Raw genomic sequence first — 14,937 nt, 5'->3', positions numbered from 1 at the left:
CTGATTTATGATGTGCTTGAAATTACTGTGGATTTCTATTAAAGACAAACACTTGGCAGTAAGGTACCATACTTACCTGTAATTTAGTTATGTAACAGTAGTATCCTCCATAGACCCCACATCCTTTGGGGTTTTTTGTTTTTCAGATATGCAACTTCCAGAGCCAACTTGGCATTTTTTAAGAGTTTGGCCTTTTTCCTGAGGCCCTAAGCAAACCTCAAGCCATGAAGGAGCAGGGAATTTATACAGGCCTGCACAGACTCAATCAGCAGTTTCCTTTCCACTGACATCCACAGGAAGCCAGCATGTATGGAAAGATGGGGGCATGCAGACATCAACAATTACAGATAGGCCACTTTTCCCACATTTGGAAATGTACAGCTCAAGGCTACCTATTTAGTTAGTGTCTTTAATGCATGGGAAACCTCTACTAGCTGGCAGATTTTCTCTTTGAAGAGTTTATTCATTTATCCTATTACTCAGCATACCAACGGTAAAGTAAAGCTGCAAGATGACAAAAAAGGGTCAAAGAAAATGACATTTCAGGTGAAGCTGTAATGTTCAAAGGTGATAAGAACATTTCTAGTTGGTAAGTGTACCACTTTGAAACATGCTTTGTGCCTCAAATATTTTAGGTATACTCATAGACCCAGCCACTAAAATAAAGCTTTGAAGGATGACACACAAGCTCACACAGACTACATCCACTTAACTAACTTACACATTCTGAAGATGATATGATCTCCTCTAAAAAGAAGACATTTATGTTCCAAGACTGCAGCCCTCTTGTTAATTCATTTCACTTGTGCATCTGTAGCCTGTTTATAGAGACTTATTTCTGACTCAGTCTTTAGAAACACACCCCCTGGTACCAACTGTTCTGGCTAGGGATTGCTTGCAGGACAAAAATTACTGACTTGGAATCTATCTAGAAAAAAACCCTGCAAATTTAGGGGACCAAGATACAAAGAGGTGACATACCCTTCCTCAATTGTAACAGAATTCATGATGATGCAGTTTATTATCTTAACTTTGTCTTTTATGGTACACATGCTGCCAATGATGGAGTGTTTAATGGATGTCTTCTCCCCCACTTGTGTGGATGACCCAATAATGCTGTCCGATCCAACCTAGGGAAGAAAAGAATAGAAATTGTCAAAAGTACCTGGAGCTCTCCGATATGTGTTCTTCATATACCTCTTCCAAATAGCATGTCTCAAGCACTCATCAACAAAGCGTACCCTGCTCTACCCCTAGGGATCTTTGGCAGAGGAAAGACCTAGTAATTTGAGGCCTATCCTATAGGCAGACAGTTGGACAGTCTTCCCAAGGTCCATTAACTTGGTAAAACTCCATTAGCTGGTCTGGCTCTGTAGGCCTCACATGGTAAGGTAAGCATGGTAAGAATAGTCCTGCCAGTACTCACTGGCTTCACTAAGGTTTGCCCAGTGACACCTGTGAAAAGGAGGCTTGAAGCTGATATTCAACAAAAATGCTTTAGCAAGAAGCATAGCTAAAATACTGACTCCTTCTGAGTTTGGTGTCCTTTGGGAGGCAAACTGATCACTACCATGAACTTCCATTAGGGAACAAGAGACTGCAGCGTCTGACTTGAGAGTAAGAGAGAATTTTTACCAAATATTTTTCAAGACAGACTGAAAGGCAGGAACCCATAGGTGAGCCTACAAGGAAACCCTTGGCTGTATCACCTACACTGTAATTCCACACTTCAGAACTCAGCTTCACTTCCAACAATGGGACTGAATTTTAGGAAGCAGTTCTTGAAGCAAAGGGTGTGCAGACTGTATTGAAGGGAACACTTACCATGCCTCTGTCAGTGATCTGTGCAGACCCATGAACCAGCGGCTCTTCCAGACCCAGATTAAGCAGTAACTTGGAAACCTGGATGGAAAAACCCACATCGCAAGTTAACATGAGAGTGTTGTACCTGCATGTTACATAAACACCTCAAAGATGGCTTTGGTTTCCATTGCACTAGCACATCTACCATAAACATTTTAACTTAAAGGAAAAAAAAAAGTTCCTGCATTTTAAATCTGCAACCAGATACATGTGATTTACCATCTTCTGCTTTTGTAAAGGAGACAAGTACACTTCCACTGCAGTGCACTGCATGTTCCCTCTCAACTCAGCTTCCCACCTGTGGAGAAGCAGTGGATCAAGCAGCAGCAAGCAGGCTGGCTCCAGCTGAACACAGTGGCATCCTGTACATTACTACAATGTCCAGCATCTGCCATTTCAAATGCAGCTCAGCATGTTTTACACCATTCAGAGAGGGAAGCAAGTATTATCAAATATAAACCAGTAAACTGGCATAAAAAGATTACTATGCTCAGCCCATTCAATAAGGTAGAATGCTGAGGTACAGACAACAAAAAAGTATTTGAGATCAACTAAAGTTGATCGAGTGGCTATTCCAGATGGTAGAAAGCTGCAGAAGAAAAGGCTCTTGATGGAGAGAAGGCAGGTGTTAGATAAGCAGACAAAGCAGTGATGGTAATAGAGAGAGACACAGCCCATGAGGTAGCCAAGAACAAATCCATGGAGAGCAATTCTGAACTGGCTCCTGAAAAGAAAGGGGGCCAGAGTTGCAGGAAGATGGGATATCACTCCATCATTCCTCTTTTTCTGGGTGAAAGAGCAGCCTGAGGCATTCTGCATCTCCTGGTGTCAGGCTGGATGGAGCCAAGGTCACACACCACAGAAGAGGCGATGACAGCACAGATGGGGATTTCAGGGGAGGTGGGAGTCTCATGCAATGCACTGACACAGTGCTGTACAGTTACTTGCAGCAGTGATGCAATGTATGATGCATCTTGGTAGGCCAGAGATGCCAGTCAAAGAAACACAGGAGATACAAGGTGCCACGAAGGTGGCAAAGTGATGCGTGAGACCACTTAGAGGTCTGTGTCATGGCAAATCATATGCCTGAGTGAGAAGCAGCACGTGCTGGGGCCAGTGTGGAGCTCCGCACATGCTGTCTGGCCAGCTAGGATGCGTGCACTGACTGTCCATCTGGGAGGTCAACCAGAGTCTCCACACAGTGATGGTGTAACTGGGTTTGTGGCACTCATTCTCTTTTCTTTTACCAGGCACCAATTTTTACAAAACTCTTAGGACAGTTTATCTTTGAGATCTCTATTACTCTGTTAAATTTGGCTGAGAGTTGCCAGCAATTTCCAAAGCTGCTATGAAGGAGCTGCCACACAGTACGATTGTGTAAAATGACTCCCTTAGAAAGCTGGGATAACAAGAGCTGATGGCTAGGGAGTGAACCTCAAGAAGCAGATACCACAGATCTGAAGAAGCTGGGATCAGATCAGAAAAAAATATCTCAAGATCTCAAATGAGATGACACTTACAGGAAATTGTTTGGATATTCATAATATGACCAGCCTGTTTCCCTTCCAGCATGCAAGGATGGATAAGAAGTGCTGTTTTTCATATGATAAGAATTTTCACAGTTGATGCTTCATTCAGATGAGTGGGATGAGCTCAGATGAGCTCACACTTCTGAGCTATCATTTCAGGCTGCCTGTTGTCCCCAGTAGACAATTCCACATCTGCAGCTCTTTACATCTTGAAGATGGTCCTCCCCACTAGACTTGTGTTTTCTTTGTTTTTTAAAAAACATGAGTAGGTTAGATCCTTCAGTCCAAGGTGCAGGCACTACAGAAAACCACCAGTTTACCAGAAAGCCACAAACTAGGCCAATCAGCCTGGATGATGCTGGCTTGGTGAAGGGATGTTGTCCTCACCTGACACATAGCTGGGCAGCCACAACGGATAGATCCAAGAGAGGAACACACACCAAAGCATACCTACAGCATAGGTTGGAAAGATTCCTACTATCCAGTGTTGCTCTGTGGGAAGGGAAAGAAATGAGGAAAGGCTCTTGCCCTCCTCAGTGGAAAGGTGGTGTGGTGAAATAAATAAAGGATTTTACTGGCCAGAGCAAAGCCCTTATTAGAATCAGTCAATGGTAGTGCAGCCTGAGGGGTGACCCAAGAAAGCTACCGGCTCAAGCATTTTGCTCTGAAAAGGAAGGTTAGACAGGGGGCAGGAGTCAGAGGGAGTGCCTGGGTCAAGGGAAGGTTTAAGATGTGTTTGGATTTAATTCATCTTACAAAGAAACTATTTCCTGCTATTGAAGATAACTCCCTCCTGAACCCACCTGCCCACACACAGGCTGCAGGCATCCAGAAACCCAGCTGGAAGTGAAATGATGTGAGTAAAGTGTTTCCTCACCAGAAGGGCAATGGGTTAGGATGCCATTCCTTCTCACAGCTACTGGACTGGACCGCTACTGCTCTTTGAGTCTGTCCTCTTGGACAGCAAAGTTATGGGTCCTGGCTTTGCAGCCAGGGAATCAGAATCTGGTCTGTGAAGAGCAAGATAAAAGCAAACAAGACACCAAAAGTCTTCCTTAGAGACCAACAAAACAGGTAGAAAAAAGATGATAAAATTAAATGTGTATCTTTTATGAGGATTAGCAAGAGAAACAAAATGCAGTGGCACTGAAAAAAGGAACTCCTTTCTCACAACCCCTCATTAAGCTCCATTTTATGTTTTACCTCCACATAGTTTCCTTAGAAATTTTACCATTCTGAAAAAGTTAAAAATTCAAAGAAAATCCTTTCCAACATTGAAGGCCCCAATGTGATTTCAAAACACTAATTCTATGTACCACCCAGGAGCAAACACATTTCCTGAACTGACCAAAATGTAGAATATTTAAGTTAAAAAAAAAAAACAAAAAAAAACCAACAGAAAAAAACCCACATGGAGTCTGACTGGCTCAACTCAATAACTTTTTACTGAAGTGGCTGCTGCCAAATGTACACGCACACTTCCCCTAGCAAGCGGTGTTCTCCTTTAACCCTTTGGGCACACTTGTTCCTGATATTCTTGGGGAAAGTTTCCCTTTCTGACAGCAGTGCTGCCTCCCTCCTCTCTTCCTCATGTCCCTAACCACAAAACAAATCACTTTATTTCTGTGCTCCTTTACAGGCACCAGGGAGAAAGAGTTCCAATGTGTGAAGTCACTCTGCCATGCTGCAACTCTAATTTGCATAAATTAATCCATTCTTTTTATTAAAAAGAAATCAACTCAATCTGAGAGCAGAGGCAAGGCAGTGACCACTTCCAGGATTCTCAATATAACTTTATTGCTGTCGTAGCCCCACTTCCAGAAATCTTGAGTCTTTACTTACTACTCTCCCCTACTGATCTTTCAAAACTAGAGGAAATTGTCCACTCCTGATAGCAACGAAGTTCATCACTAGCAGAGTGAAGTAAGAACTTGTACATTGCATCAGCCAGTGTAGTAAAAAAAAAAAAAAAAAATCATCATATTAAAAGCTTTTAATCATCAGCTCATTAGCTAGTACAGGATTTCTCTAATCCTCCCCTGTGATCTTTTATTTTATGAATTCTCAGTAGTGTGAAAGTGAAAGCTGCAACAGATCCACATTTCACCTCTGCGTTTACCTGGAGTGCCACTGTAGTGAAACCTGTTCATAAAATAATTCTTTCATAATGGAAAGCATTAGGCAATCTGAATGTACGGGTAGTTTAAGTCTTCCTGCAAATCATTAATAACCTTTGTCATTTTCACTTAGATAAACATCTGTTAGGAAGAGTCCAGTCAGAACTTTTGCCTTTAGGACATGGATGACATTGATTAGATGAGCTATCAAAGCTACTTCCAGCCTTATTTTCCACACTTCTTGGCTCTTTAGCTGCAGGACTTGCCACCCCTAAGAAAAAGAAGAGTGTGTGGGGTGGGCGTTTTCTTAGTTAAATCAAAGCTATAGAATAAATTAGTGACAGAACTGCTTCCTGGCCTTATGTCCCCATCCAGCAACCAGCAGGGTGACATGCCTAGATAATATGGCACTGGTTCAATTCCCATGCACTGCTCATCTGTATCACAGGGAGCCACTCCTGGAGGCTAAAATGTCCCATAAACTACTGCTGTATTCTCACATGGCAGCTCTGTATTTTTCTCACCTGTCGGTTAGCTTCAATATACAATCCAAGAGTATTCACTCGGTAGCACAGTCCCTCTTTCATGATATGGACATAGCAGCGCACTTTTCCTTCATGGAGAGTTTCATTCATATCTCCCCTATGATCATTCCAACAAGAGTTATCTGGAGCAGGTTTCAGCAAGCTATTATCTTCCTTTATGAAACTATAAATGTCTGGAGAACACACACATGCATGAAGTTAGACAGGATTTAATGAAATACCTTCTGAAGAGGAATACTATTAAAATATTGTTGGTGAAGGGAAATCTTTGCCTCACATTATCTGAATGGCTAGATACTTAGCAATCATTAACAGATTTTATCATGTGTAGTGAGTAAGTGCTTATTTTTATTCTGCAGGTGGGAATCAAGGGATCAGGACAGATGCAATGTTTTGTCCAACGTCACACAAGGAGACAGTGGAAATGCTAAATTCCAAGATCTGAGATGCTGTCCAGTTCCCAGTGCAGGGTGGTTAAGGCTTAGTCTGTTGCCCTACAGAATTTTAGGAACTCCCTCCTAAAATTACATTTTCAGAAGTACATTTACCTATACTGTATTCCAGAAGAATACAGAGAATACAGAGCACCTAGCTGATTTGCTTTTGATTTACACCAAAATAAGGGAGGACAAAAATATTTATATAACACACAATACTGTTTGAAAAAGAAATCTACTAGAATCTTTGCTATCATGAAGTACAAGAGGAAAAAAGCAAATCCCCAAACTAGCATTTCAGGCTAATTCTGTACTCTACCAGATAATTCAGCTGTAATGTAGCATATGGGCTTTAAAACCTTAATCAAATCTTTGATACTTGTACTGACCTAGGGATGCTTGTTCTTTTTTCTTTTGGTCCTCTTCTTTATTGTCTAGTCCTTGCTGCAATGATGTAGGAGAAGAGAACTGTCTCCTAACCAGATGTGGAATCAGTTCACTCCGGAGAGATGTGATTGTCCTGGGGAAGGAGACACACATATGAAGTCCATGAATGCTAAAACTTACATAACTTCATTTCCTTTGCATAACATGATCAGATATTTTCCACATTTTTCATGAGGATGAGTCAAAATGCCAGGTACTCCAAGACATTTGGCACTAAGACGATGTCCACTGGTCACGTGCTTCCTTAATGCATTAAAACATAAAGAAAGATTCAAAATAAGGAAAAAGCTTTATCTTCAGAACTAATTTCCCTATATTTTAACAGAGATGCCTATAATTTAATGTGGCATCACTCTGCAATTCATGCTTGTGTGCAGATGGAATGCAGAAAGTACCAACATTGACAACAACTGAAATCTACTTTAAGTGGCTTAAAAAATGGCATCAATTGACAGGAAAAGAGAGAATAAGGTGTCTACAGATGAAAAACCAAAGCAGATCATTTTCTTTGTGATAAAAGTGGATGGAAATCCATGTGATAAATATGATGAAAATGCTCAAGGGTATATGAAATATATCAAACATATAAGGTATATACGATGAGGTATATCAAATCCTTAAATGAAAATATTTATGACACAGACATTAATGATGTCCTCCTGCTCATATGAAACATCAAGAACATTTTAAAGACTCAGACCTTTAACCAAGAGAAATCAGCACATTTTAACAAGTTTAGGTGCCAAGAGTGCCACGCTCTTTAGGTGCCCCAATCCAAAAAATACATCAGTGAACAGAAAGCTTCCAAAGGCTTCAGCTGGCAATACACCCATCCTCCCTATGCACAGATTTCAACTTTTATTATATTTGTTTTGACACCCCAATACTAGGAGGCAGAGAAATCACATGAGGGGCTTGTGATAAAGCAGGGACTTGAACCCAAGCCACCTATGCCTTAAACAATGACCCTGTTCAGTAGATTATATTTCCTCTTGCATTGATTTATACATTACTATGAATCAAGAAAAACCTGTCCCCCATAGACAAATATCAAGGTAGAAACTCTACTGTACAATGGGATTATAACCCTGGTAATTTAATTTTGACTATTAAAAGATAATTTTATTTTTCAATAAAGTATTTGGAAAAAAACCCCAGATCAATAGTTTTTGCAGTTGGAGTGCATGAGATGCAGTCTTAAAAGAGTTTTATTGTTGTTGTTTCATTATTTTAACAATCTGCATTTAGTTACCGAATTGTGGATTATTTAAAGTAGTGCTTGGGAAAATCATGAAAATGAACTCAAACTTGGCATGTATAAGAGGAAGTGCTAAACTTCAGAGGAAGGATTGGGAGAACTAACAGAGAGAGCTTGGCTAGAGGAACTCAACAAATGATAACCCGCAAAGAAAGAGCAGTTATTTAGGACGGAAGACAGCAAAACTAGGAACTAACTATAGGTTAAATTAAAAAACGAAAGTACTAAAATGAGTATCCTGAAAGTGATTTTGGTTGGCATAATCTCCAGCAAAGGGGGATCTTAAACAGTTCAAACTTTAAGAAACATGCAGCTCATAACCCACTCAGGCCTCTGTTCAGGTCAGTGATAGTGAGGCAGACCTAAGGACCAAGACAGTCTTTCCTGTCTCTAATTTTGATGGGAAGATTCAGATGTGATTGCCAGTTTAGCCCTACGAACAAATACAATGTTTTCCTTTTTCTTGACAAACTTTTCCTTCAGTCCTCAACTGTAGGTTGTGTCACATCCTCCATCCTACAGTGGGATGATCCTGACCTGACCATCCCAGACCTGAAATTCTGTTTTTATTTTTTATTACAGACAAGGAAAAGCTCTAGTCTTCAGTTTCTCTTCCTTGAAAATAAGATTATAATCACCTTCAGATAGCTGTATTTCAGGAACTAATGAAGCAAAACACTTCATTCTTTAATCACCAAATTTCTCCCTGCTAACCACTTACAGGCGTGCTCTGCCACGGCCACCCTGGCCCCGCACTCCGACACACGTGTGGTGGTGCAGATGGGCAGTTTACTAGCTTACAATGTTTGCCTGCAGCTGTGCCATTCAGCAATGATTTCCTGCTTGGGTTTTATACTCCATCCAAAACCGACAATCCTGTGTTTCCCTCAGAGGCTGGCCATGGCATTTATAAGATATATTACCTATAAAATATCCAAGTATTTGGCAGTCTTAAATAGTCTGATGCAGAGGACAACACAACACGGTAGGAAATGAAACCAGTGGAAAGGGGGAAAGACAAAGTTTTGCCTGGTTTTCGACGGTTTACTCTTTCTTGGCCAAACTCCCGAAGCTTTCCTGCAATTCTCTGAAGTGCTAGCCACATTCCTTCAGCAAAGGTGGAGTAAATCTCTGGGTCATCCATAAGATGTGTCTCAAACACACCCTTCTTACTGGAAAAGGAAAAACGGGAAGCTTTGCCTTTGCTTGCTGTTAAGCAATTTACATGCAACATTAAAGGAATATGTCTTTGGAAAGTATTAAAAAAATATGCAGTGAGGCACTTGGTGACAAAAATTTGGGAAATTTTTATGACAGATTTTGCAAATGTGGATATACGAAGTGATAGCGTGAGAATATTATCTGACTGTCAACAGCAGGGGAAACCAAACATCTGGCTGGGACTAGGAAAGGAATTTAAATCAAAGGAAGGATAGGATTGAAGACCCTACACCAAGAGAGAAAAAAATTATCAGACGTTTTGAAGAACCAACTAGCCTATAACCTAGATTCAGGAGAAGACAAACCAAAAAGGTTTTTGGTCTAGTGTGTTAAAAATTCTTACAATCAAATCCTGAAGTACATGCGCCTATATTAAGAAGAAATAAGTGTAAGACTGTATATGCTGAAGAAAGCAGTCTTTTTTATTCTCTTCAGATTTTAAAATTTGGCATCCCCCTAGTTTCTAAGCTTGTTATTTTCTTTAGCACCAAGAAGTAGGAATGAAATAGCGACCGAGATCAACATAAGGAAAAATCTACTATAACCAGGAGAAAAAAAGTGGAGGGGTGGGCGAAAGGAGGAGGACACAGAATTTTAGCAGAAATTCAATTCTAAGCCAACTCAGAGTAATCATGCCCTGACACCTCACAGTAAAATCCAGACGGTAGAGAGGATAAAAATGAACCTGCTTTTGAGTAACATTTTCCAAAATAAACATGCTTTCATAAACTCCAGCCCAAGTGACAAGCCTTTTTTGTGATCTTTCATTCCCTGAAATTTGATTTTTGATGTTATATCTATCTTTTCACCTTGACAGAAAGTAGTAGGTTTTCAATTAAATCGCCAAAGATTGAGAGCACCATTAAATTGCTGCTTGTAAAGTAAGTGGGGGGGGACTAATCCCTGAAGCATCTTATGTGGCTTCAGTCCCATGAGAACAACAGGAGATGGCACCAATTTTGAAATGGGTTGATACTGATCACATTTTAAGCATTTAAAAAGAAGAAATATCTCTGGGATGGAATCTGCCATTCATAGAGCAGGTCATAACAAAGGGGGATGTTGGCAAGACACAGTGCATACGTGTGGGAAATGAAGACCGTGGGGCAGGTGAAATTCATGGTGCATGTGCAAGGAACATCTGGGAATTCAAGAGAAGATGAAATTTTTAAAAGCAAAAGAACCCCCTGGAAAAGTCTGTATTAAATGTATCTAAGAGCTCAGAGAATACATCAGTCATTTGCAGTCAGCTGTGCAGACTGTAAACTCAGATCTAGGCATTATAAATCTAGGATATTCAAGGTTAATTTTATTTAAAACCTGAAACGTTACGGTACAAAAATGGATACTTGGTCAGGCAATGGTAATTTTATTAAGTACTGTTGTTACCAGAGAGACATAAGTATCAAGTCTTTAGAATCCCTTTATGCCTAGTCCCTGTGCACTGCGATGTCTTCCCAGTGTTCCTGGGATTTCTGCATGACAACAAAGGCAGAGATAAGGTTCACGCTAAATTAAAAATTTTTACTTGTGAAGAACACCAGGTGAAAATGCCCTAGATCTTCAAGTTTCATATTTAAACACAGTTACGCAGAAGTTTCCAGTGTGTTTTAACCACAAATAAAATTAGAAGAGTCTGTGATACAGCAGAATTAAGTTTGTATCTATGTATACTATATCATATTACATTACATATATTACGACTCACAGAGGGCCAACTTTTACTTGTTGCTGAAATGCAACTGCCTCTGGGATGAAGGTTATTGAAACCTCTCAATGAAGCTTATTGAAACTTCAGCAAGAAATGAAGAACAATGGAACCAATTGAAACACAAGAAGACTTTTGGGGAAAAAACCCCAAATGTTGACCACTTTAAAAAAGAAAATGTATTTCACAATTATGCTTCAATGGGCTGTGATTTCTGCTCTTAGACATCCTTTTTTGCTGGAGACTTTGTCTTTCATATGACACAGAAAATAATGGTTCTGACCAATGCTGGTAAAGAAAAAAAATCTCATCAAATATTTTGTAATAATAGAAGAATCTATTTAAGTCTAAGTTTAGGTGACCTTGCAAAAGTCTAGGTACCAGGAGGTGCTGTACGGCTTGACCCACAGCAGGAATAGGAGCACCCACAGCTTTTACTTCCTGCAGCTAGTTCTCACCAGCTTCAGACACCCTGAACACAACTGTCAGTTCCATTTACCGGCTGTCATTCATTTTCATTTTCCATGTTTAATGTTAAATACCATAAAACAGTATTAATGAGTGTTAGCATTTTAATATCCTCCCTGTTTTATTAATCTGTGATGAAGCATGAAATCTACCATTGCTGTCAGCACCCACCTGTGAAATCTGCTGTTACTCTCCATGGGCTAGTCGCAGGGGGTCTCCCTTGCTATCATTATTAGCACAGTCAGCTACATCTACAGGTGCAGATAGTGTTTGTGATTCCCCACTACAAACAAGCAGATTATTAGCCTTCTATACCTACTTTTGCCTTTTTTTTTTTTTTTTCCAGGCTAATGTTAGTTCTTGTACAACTATGCAAGCATATAGTGGGTTGGGTTCTGATCATAGCTCCATGACCATCAACAGAGATTCTTCAGATCACATCAAAAGCAGAACATGAGGCTACATTTCAGACTGGTGCTCATAATTAATGTTAGAAATGTATACATAAATACAACTAAACAAATCCTAAGGCACTGACAGTTTTGGCCAAAAAGAAGTTGCATGTTTATGCAGAACAATAAAGATGTAAGAAAAAGGGAGGGAGGGAAAAAAAAAAAAAGAGGGTGTGTTGGAAGAAAGAGAAAAGTTAATTCTGAACCCTGTAGGTACATAGTTCATGGTTCTCATCGCTTAAAGGATAAACCCAAATAACATTTAAAAATTCCATGTAAGCTGGGAGCTCTCTTGTTGAATCCCAACGTTATTTTCTCCTGATCCTTTGATGGAGATTAAAAATTTCCATGTGAATACAAAGAAAGAAACAACAGTTACTCTGAGATTTTTTCCCCGAGCATTTAATGCTCCAAACTAGAGCAGCCAGCCACCATTCCCATCTCCTCCCCCCTCCTTAAAGAAAAAAAGTCAACTCACTTTGAAGAAAAGACAAAACAGGGTCAGGGCAAGGGGGATTAGGGAAATGATATTTATATCATGGACCAAATTAAAATGTCAATGCAAGAGGCAGGCAAACAGCCCTTGCCACATATATACACCAGGCATGTTTCCTCAAGGAAACAGGAAAGAGATTTGAAAAGAGTTAATGCAGTCCTGAGTTAATACCACCTGCCTCAGACTCAACACCACTTAAAAGACAGTGTTTGGGTCCATTTCCCACAATGCGGTTTTAACAAGCACAATGGAAAAAGCAATTACAGGCCTTTTCCCCTTCTTCTCACTGATTCATTGCTAAAAACGCTGGAATTTCTGAGACATGCTAAGAATGTGGAGAAAGCAGAGAAGGACTATATACAAAAGGAAAAAAAAAATCAAATAATAAATTTATAGGGTATGCCATGTCCCTGCAGAAGGCTAATTCTGCCCTTATATCTTATAATAATCTATTTGCCTTTGTTTGGTGTACTCAAGACCAATTATAATAAAGGAAAAGTCCCAAGTAACCAGTCAAGCCAATAAACTACCAGGCAATTACTTGTGCCTAATTCAATAACCTGCAACACCAATCACAGCATCAAACAGATGCTATTTCTTGCTACGTTCTATTTGTCCTGTTCTACTCTCAAAATTTCTATCACAAAAAGAGTAACTATATTTCTCAACCCCCAGTTTCACTTTAATTACTTATTTGTCAGTGTCTCTTATTATTTTTGGAGCTAAAAGCCTATGGAAAAGGCAAAGAAACTGAGAAATGTTCTACTAAGAGGTAATTCCACATGACTGCATTCGTGCTTCATTTGTCTTTCCATACTATTTTCTAACCAAAACCTTCAAGTCTGACAGCAACCTACTCCCAATGTTCATAAGAGCGTGCGTGACAGTATTTCAAAAGGCATTGCAGAGCAAGCTGGTATAACTGCATGGCTTTGCTTTGCAAACTCAAGTTTACGATTGACTTCCCGAAACTGCAGAATCACCACCAAAATCCCTGCACTCTGGATGATGGAGGGAAAGCAGAAGACAACATGCAAGTGACAGTCATAGACACCATAATGCGGAGAAGATCCAGATCAAAGTATGGAAGGGATGGTATGGATGGAAACCACATAAAAAGCTGTTCTCAAGTTCCACCAAGTCTGGATGCACTTAAAGGAGCAGGGATTTAACTTCCACTTCTGCCAAAAAACCCTTGGGGAAACAAGGCAGCTTTCTGAAAAACTGACCACAGAAATTAAAACTCCTCATTTACATACTCAAATCCTTTGAAAGCGTGTGCGCACTCAGCTGGGGTCATCTAAGTAACCTTAACTCTGCCCACTGGCCAAACAGCCAGGAATGCCCCTCAGTTCCTGACTAATACAGCTTTTGCACAGCAATACCAGCAAGTTTAGACATTTTTAGAACTTCTCGCTGACCAAAAGTCTCTGAGGCTGTCGGAGGCCACCCAGGGTGTTTGGCAGGTTATACATGCTGCTGAGGAATGGATCTCATTCATTCCCAGACAGCATCCCATTCTTCTAAAACAAGCGCACCTGCACCAAACGTGATTCCTTGCCAGAACTCATCTCTCCCCATTCTCTCCCACCTCCGCCTTTGCAGCCATCTGTGTCTGTTACCAACTTTTTTCTAAGTGCCTTTGAAATTAGGCTCCTTTTCTGAAAAGTGCACTGAACAGAGGCATTCTGATAATATGCCTAAACAAACAGATGCATATGATGCATTTGAAGAAGTTGACGTGTATCCGTAAAACTAATGAACTATGTAAACTTAAGGTGCATAAGTACATATTTAGATAAGATAGATTTAAACGCTTCAGACTTGTCTGCATAAAACATGTAAGCGTCAAAAATGTAGACATGGCTGTAGCTTCACATTGGTAAGCTCTTTCACCCCACTCCACTGAGAATGCATTAAAGGCATCATAGATGTCCACATCACTTGGCTCTGTTTCTCCATGCAGATACTGTGTTTTGTGGTCTGCAATAAGATGGACCCATTCTCAGTTAGACTTAAAAACATGACCATTCTGTCAGCAGTCTGGGAGATAAACTGGAAGCTCTGGTGTGTAATTCAGTCCTGCTTCCACCTGTACAGGTCCCATTTCTACACCCTTCGCCCCAGCAATCATTCTACCTTAATTCCTATCCTCACTATGATTACTAATCTTTGCTTCACCCCTACTTGTAGGACAACTCTTCTGTTCTCTTTACTGTGGCATGATCTTCTGTCATGTGATAATACTAAACTTTTTTTTTTTGGTCACTTTATCCTTTCCTGAAGAACTTTAAGATGAAGCTTTTTGGTAAATGAATCCCATCTCCTCTTCTTCATGAGCCCACTTTTATTCATAATGTTCTTTCCAGGTGGTATTCAGCCAGAAAAGCTTGTTG

The 14,937-nt window shown here is 40.2% G+C and overlaps 1 protein-coding gene across 1 annotated transcript in view; it reads right to left on the bottom strand.

The window, feature by feature from the left end:
• The window catches only part of EIF2B3 (eukaryotic translation initiation factor 2B subunit gamma), a 103,863-nt gene that overhangs the window by 26,566 nt on the left and 62,360 nt on the right, over window positions 1–14,937 (bottom strand). The window contains exons 7-10 of the mRNA XM_074832179.1: window positions 6,881–7,011; window positions 6,034–6,227; window positions 1,825–1,902; window positions 982–1,130 (exon numbers count right to left, since the gene is read on the bottom strand). Coding sequence (XP_074688280.1) covers window positions 982–1,130; window positions 1,825–1,902; window positions 6,034–6,227; window positions 6,881–7,011 — 552 coding nt within the window. The remainder of the gene's footprint in view (window positions 1–981; window positions 1,131–1,824; window positions 1,903–6,033; window positions 6,228–6,880; window positions 7,012–14,937) is intronic.

The sequence above is a fragment of the Strix aluco genome, chromosome 8, assembly GCF_031877795.1.
Source record: "Strix aluco isolate bStrAlu1 chromosome 8, bStrAlu1.hap1, whole genome shotgun sequence".
In the NCBI taxonomy this organism is placed as follows: Eukaryota; Metazoa; Chordata; class Aves; order Strigiformes; family Strigidae; genus Strix; species Strix aluco.
The sequence above is the reverse complement of the archived record's forward strand: the minus strand, read 5'-3'. Positions and strand labels throughout refer to the sequence as shown.